Raw genomic sequence first — 5,000 nt, 5'->3', positions numbered from 1 at the left:
CAGTTATTACAAGTATTAGTAACAGTCATAACCTGCACACTGACTGGAGATCAGAGACTGGGTTCCTGAAGCATAACCTGCACACTGACTGGAGATCAGAGACTGGGTTCCTGAAGCATAACCTGCACACTGACTGGAGATCAGAGACTGGGTTCCTGAAGCATAACCTGCACACTGACTGGAGATCAGAGACTGGGTTCCTGAAGCATAACCTGCACACTGACTGGAGATCAGAGACCGGGTTCCTTTAGCATAACCTGCAGTCTAATGACTATGATGGTATTTTCAGGTCTCTTCAGATTATTCTTCCTCTCTTAGTTCATATCACAGAGGGGGGCCGTGTAGCAGACTCCCCCCAGTTCCAGAGTGGAGCTCTGTGTGTTTCTTCCATTCTAGCAGTAGAAATGAAGGCTAAAGTGAGCAAACACAGCAAGAGACACGACTTCCCACTAATAAAAGGCCTGGCAAAGGATGAAAACACGGACGATGGAGAAATCTCAAGGATCTGTTTTTGTTGGAAACTTGACCTGTGATGCTGACATTGCATAACAAGACACCCCATGGTTGGAGTTGTAGTTGACCCTTTTCAGAATAGACAGCCGAAACAGAGAGGAGAAGCGTCAGGAACACAGAGAAGAGGAGAAGCGGAACACAGAGAAGAGGAGAAGCGTTAGGAACACAGAGAAGAGGAGAAGCGTTAGGAACACAGAGAAGAGGAGAAGCGTTAGGAACACAGAGAAGAGGAGAAGCGGAACACAGAGAAGAGGAGAAGCGTTAGGAACACAGAGAAGAGGTTTCATCAGTGCTGCACTGCACTGCATTAGCTGACGCCATATTTGAAACGGGGTCTGACTGCATTTATAATATGACCGCTATTATTGAAGAATCAGAGTTTCTAATTGTATCCGTAAAAGAGACAATAACTAAAGAGTTATACAACCTCAGCTAGATCACATCTCTGTTAAGCATTGACAATTCAAACAGCACGACTCAAGGCCTATTGACTCCTGTTGACTGGACACTGGACAGGAAAGAGTCAATGGCAACTGCAGTGGAGTGCCAAGGGAGATATCAATGATATGAATGACTTGCTGAGTCATCAATACTTCACATTGTGGATGACCAATGAGCAATTGTAGGAACAGTATCGGTATCACTGTCAGTGTGAGTATTTTGTACTTGTCTCATCCTAAACTAGTCACATGGCATTTCATGAAAACGTCTCCCTGTCAACTAACCTGAAGTTGTATTTGGCCAAATATGTTATATTGTGCCCCCTCCCAACCACACTCAACCTAACACAGATCCACATTAAGTAGAGGAAGCTCATTTCATCTGCCTGGGCCGGTGAATAGGATTGTGGGATAGTTGGAGGACTGTGCACTCACCGATGATGCCGCTGTCCTTGCTCTCGAGGGTGGAGCTGGGGGAGGTGAGGGAGGTGCAGGCGGCCGGCTGGCCCAGGAGGTGCAGGGTGGAGCTGGGGGAGGTGAGGGAGGTGCAGGCGGCCGGCGGGCCCGAGCTGTGCAGGGTGGAGCTGGGGCTCTCTGTGGTGCTGGGGGAGGCAGTGCTGCTCGTCAGGGTGGAGCACGGACTCACTCCCTGACTGGTCACTACACACTACAGGGAGAGAGAGAGGGAGAGAGAGAGAGAGAGAGAGAGAGAGAGAGTGAGAGAGTGGGAGAGAGAGAGAGAGACGAGAGAGGGAGAGAGGTTTGAAACTCGTTTTTAATTTTTTTTTTACAATTATTCAAACCCTGACCTTACTACACTATAAAAACACATAATACATGAGCACATCCTGACTGCTGACCACACACTACAGTGAGAGAGAGGGAGACAGAGATAGAGAGGAGATTAAAGAGTTTAGAGGGAGGGAAAGGAATAGAGGGAGAAAAGTAAGGGTAGAAAGAGAAAGGAAATGAGAGAGAGGAATAGGTGGAAAGGAATGGTGAGAGGGGGATTGCAGAGAGGGGGAGCGACAGAGACAGAAATAGAAAAAAGGAGAGAATAAATAGGGTGACTGAGAAAAGGCTTTAACAGGACTCTCCATTACAGGAGCATCACACGATGTGTGTCACCTCCAGGAGTGCGCACGCACACACATACACACACACTCACACACATACACACACACACACACACACACACACACACACACGCTCACACACTCTCTCTCTCACACACACACACACACACACACACACACACACACACACACACACACACACACACACACACACACACACACAGAGGAGACCCTCTCGCCTAATTAGAATACCCTTGTCGGAGGAGTCGGGATGAGATTAATGCCTAAACTAATGCATACATATTCAGAGCTGGGGGTTGGGCAAAGGGGCGTAGAAGGAGAGAAGTAGAAGGAGGGACAAGAGAAGAGAAGACATATAGCAGCTGAGAAGGAGAGAAGAGAGGGACAAGAGAAGAGAAGACATATAGCAGGTGAGAAGGAGAGAAGAGAGGGACAAGAGAAGAGAAGACATATAGCAGCTGAGAAGGAGAGAAGAGAGGGACAAGAGAAGAGAAGACATATAGCAGGTGAGAAGGAGAGAAGAGAGGGAGGGACAAGAGAAGAGAAGACATATAGCAGCTGAGAAGGAGAGAAGAGAGGGACAAGAGAAGAGAAGACATATAGCAGGTGAGAAGGAGAGAAGAGAGGGAGGGACAAGAGAAGAGAAGACATATAGCAGGTGAGAAGGAGAGAAGAGAGGGACAAGAGAAGAGAAGACATATAGCAGGTGAGAAGGAGAGAAGAGAGGGACAAGAGAAGAGAAGACATATAGCAGGTGAGAAGGAGAGAAGAGAGGGACAAGAGAAGAGAAGACATATAGCAGGTGAGAAGGAGAGAAGAGAGGGAGGGACAAGAGAAGAGAAGACATATAGCAGGTGAGAAGGAGAGAAGAGAGGGACAAGAGAAGAGAAGACATATAGCAGCTGAGAAGGAGAGAAGAGAAGAGAGGGACAAGAGAAGAGAAGACATATAGCAGGTGAGAAGGAGAGAAGAGAGGGACAAGAGAAGAGAAGACATATAGCAGCTGAGAAGGAGAGAAGAGAGGGACAAGAGAAGAGAAGACATATAGCAGCTGAGAAGGAGAGAAGAGAGGGACAAGAGAAGAGAAGACATATAGCAGGTGAGGAAGAGAGAAGAGAGGGACAAGAGAAGAGAAGACATATAGCAGCTGAGAAGGAGAGAAGAGAGGGACAAGAGAAGAGAAGACATATAGCAGGTGAGAAGGAGAGAAGAGAGGGAGGGACAAGAGAAGAGAAGACATATAGCAGGTGAGAAGGAGAGAAGAGAGGGACAAGAGAAGAGAAGACATATAGCAGGTGAGAAGGAGAGAAGAGAGGGACAAGAGAAGAGAAGACATATAGCAGGTGAGAAGGAGAGAAGAGAGGGACAAGAGAAGAGAAGACATATAGCAGGTGAGAAGGAGAGAAGAGAGGGAGGGACAAGAGAAGAGAAGACATATAGCAGGTGAGAAGGAGAGAAGAGAGGGACAAGAGAAGAGAAGACATATAGCAGCTGAGAAGGAGAGAAGAGAAGAGAGGGACAAGAGAAGAGAAGACATATAGCAGGTGAGAAGGAGAGAAGAGAGGGACAAGAGAAGAGAAGACATATAGCAGCTGAGAAGGAGAGAAGAGAGGGACAAGAGAAGAGAAGACATATAGCAGCTGAGAAGGAGAGAAGAGAGGGACAAGAGAAGAGAAGACATATAGCAGGTGAGGAAGAGAGAAGAGAGGGACAAGAGAAGAGAAGACATATAGCAGCTGAGAAGGAGAGAAGAGAGGGACAAGAGAAGAGAAGACATATAGCAGGTGAGAAGGAGAGAAGAGAGGGAGGGACAAGAGAAGAGAAGACATATAGCAGGTGAGAAGGAGAGAAGAGAGGGACAAGAGAAGAGAAGACATATAGCAGGTGAGAAGGAGAGAAGAGAGGGACAAGAGAAGAGAAGACATATAGCAGCTGAGAAGGAGAGAAGAGAGGGAGAAGAGAAGAGAAGACATATAGCAGGTGAGAAGGAGAGAAGAGAGGGAGGGACAAGAGAAGAGAAGACATATAGCAGCTGAGAAGGAGAGAAGAGAGGGACAAGAGAAGAGAAGACATATAGCAGGTGAGAAGGAGAGAAGAGAGGGAGGGACAAGAGAAGAGAAGACATATAGCAGGTGAGAAGGAGAGAAGAGAGGGACAAGAGAAGAGAAGACATATAGCAGGTGAGAAGGAGAGAAGAGAGGGAGGGACAAGAGAAGAGAAGACATATAGCAGCTGAGAAGGAGAGAAGAGAGGGACAAGAGAAGAGAAGACATATAGCAGGTGAGAAGGAGAGAAGAGAGGGACAAGAGAAGAGAAGACATATAGCAGGTGAGAAGGAGAGAAGAGAGGGACAAGAGAAGAGAAGACATATAGCAGGTGAGAAGGAGAGAAGAGAGGGACAAGAGAAGAGAAGACATATAGCAGGTGAGAAGGAGAGAAGAGAGGGACAAGAGAAGAGAAGACATATAGCAGCTGAGAAGGAGAGAAGAGAGGGACAAGAGAAGAGAAGACATATAGCAGCTGAGAAGGAGAGAAGAGAGGGACAAGAGAAGAGAAGACATATAGCAGGTGAGAAGGAGAGAAGAGAGGGACAAGAGAAGAGAAGACATATAGCAGGTGAGAAGGAGAGAAGAGAGGAACAAGAGAAGAGAAGACATATAGCAGCTGAGAAGGAGAGAAGAGAGGGACAAGAGAAGAGAAGACATATAGCAGGTGAGAAGGAGAGAAGAGAGGGACAAGAGAAGAGAAGACATATAGCAGGTGAGAAGGAGAGAAGAGAGGGAGGGACAAGAGAAGAGAAGACATATAGCAGGTGAGAAGGAGAGAAGAGAGGGACAAGAGAAGAGAAGACATATAGCAGGTGAGAAGGAGAGAAGTAGAAGGAGGGACAAGAGAAGAGAAGACATATAGCAGGTGAGAAGGAGAGAAGAGAGGGACAAGAGAAGAGAAG

The 5,000-nt window shown here is 47.1% G+C and overlaps 1 protein-coding gene across 1 annotated transcript in view; it reads right to left on the bottom strand.

Moving 5' to 3' along the window:
- Nucleotides 1-5,000, bottom strand: part of LOC308362051 (protein TANC1-like) — a gene marked incomplete at both ends in the record, with an annotated part of 87,202 nt that overhangs the window by 43,548 nt on the left and 38,654 nt on the right. The window contains one exon of the mRNA XM_080834542.1: nt 1,389-1,620. Coding sequence (XP_080690668.1) covers nt 1,389-1,620 — 232 coding nt within the window. The remainder of the gene's footprint in view (nt 1-1,388; nt 1,621-5,000) is intronic.

This window comes from Sprattus sprattus (assembly GCF_963457725.1).
Source record: "Sprattus sprattus genome assembly, chromosome: 3".
In the NCBI taxonomy this organism is placed as follows: Eukaryota; Metazoa; Chordata; class Actinopteri; order Clupeiformes; family Clupeidae; genus Sprattus; species Sprattus sprattus.
Note: the sequence above shows the minus strand (reverse complement) of the source record. Positions and strands in the feature narration are given on the sequence as shown.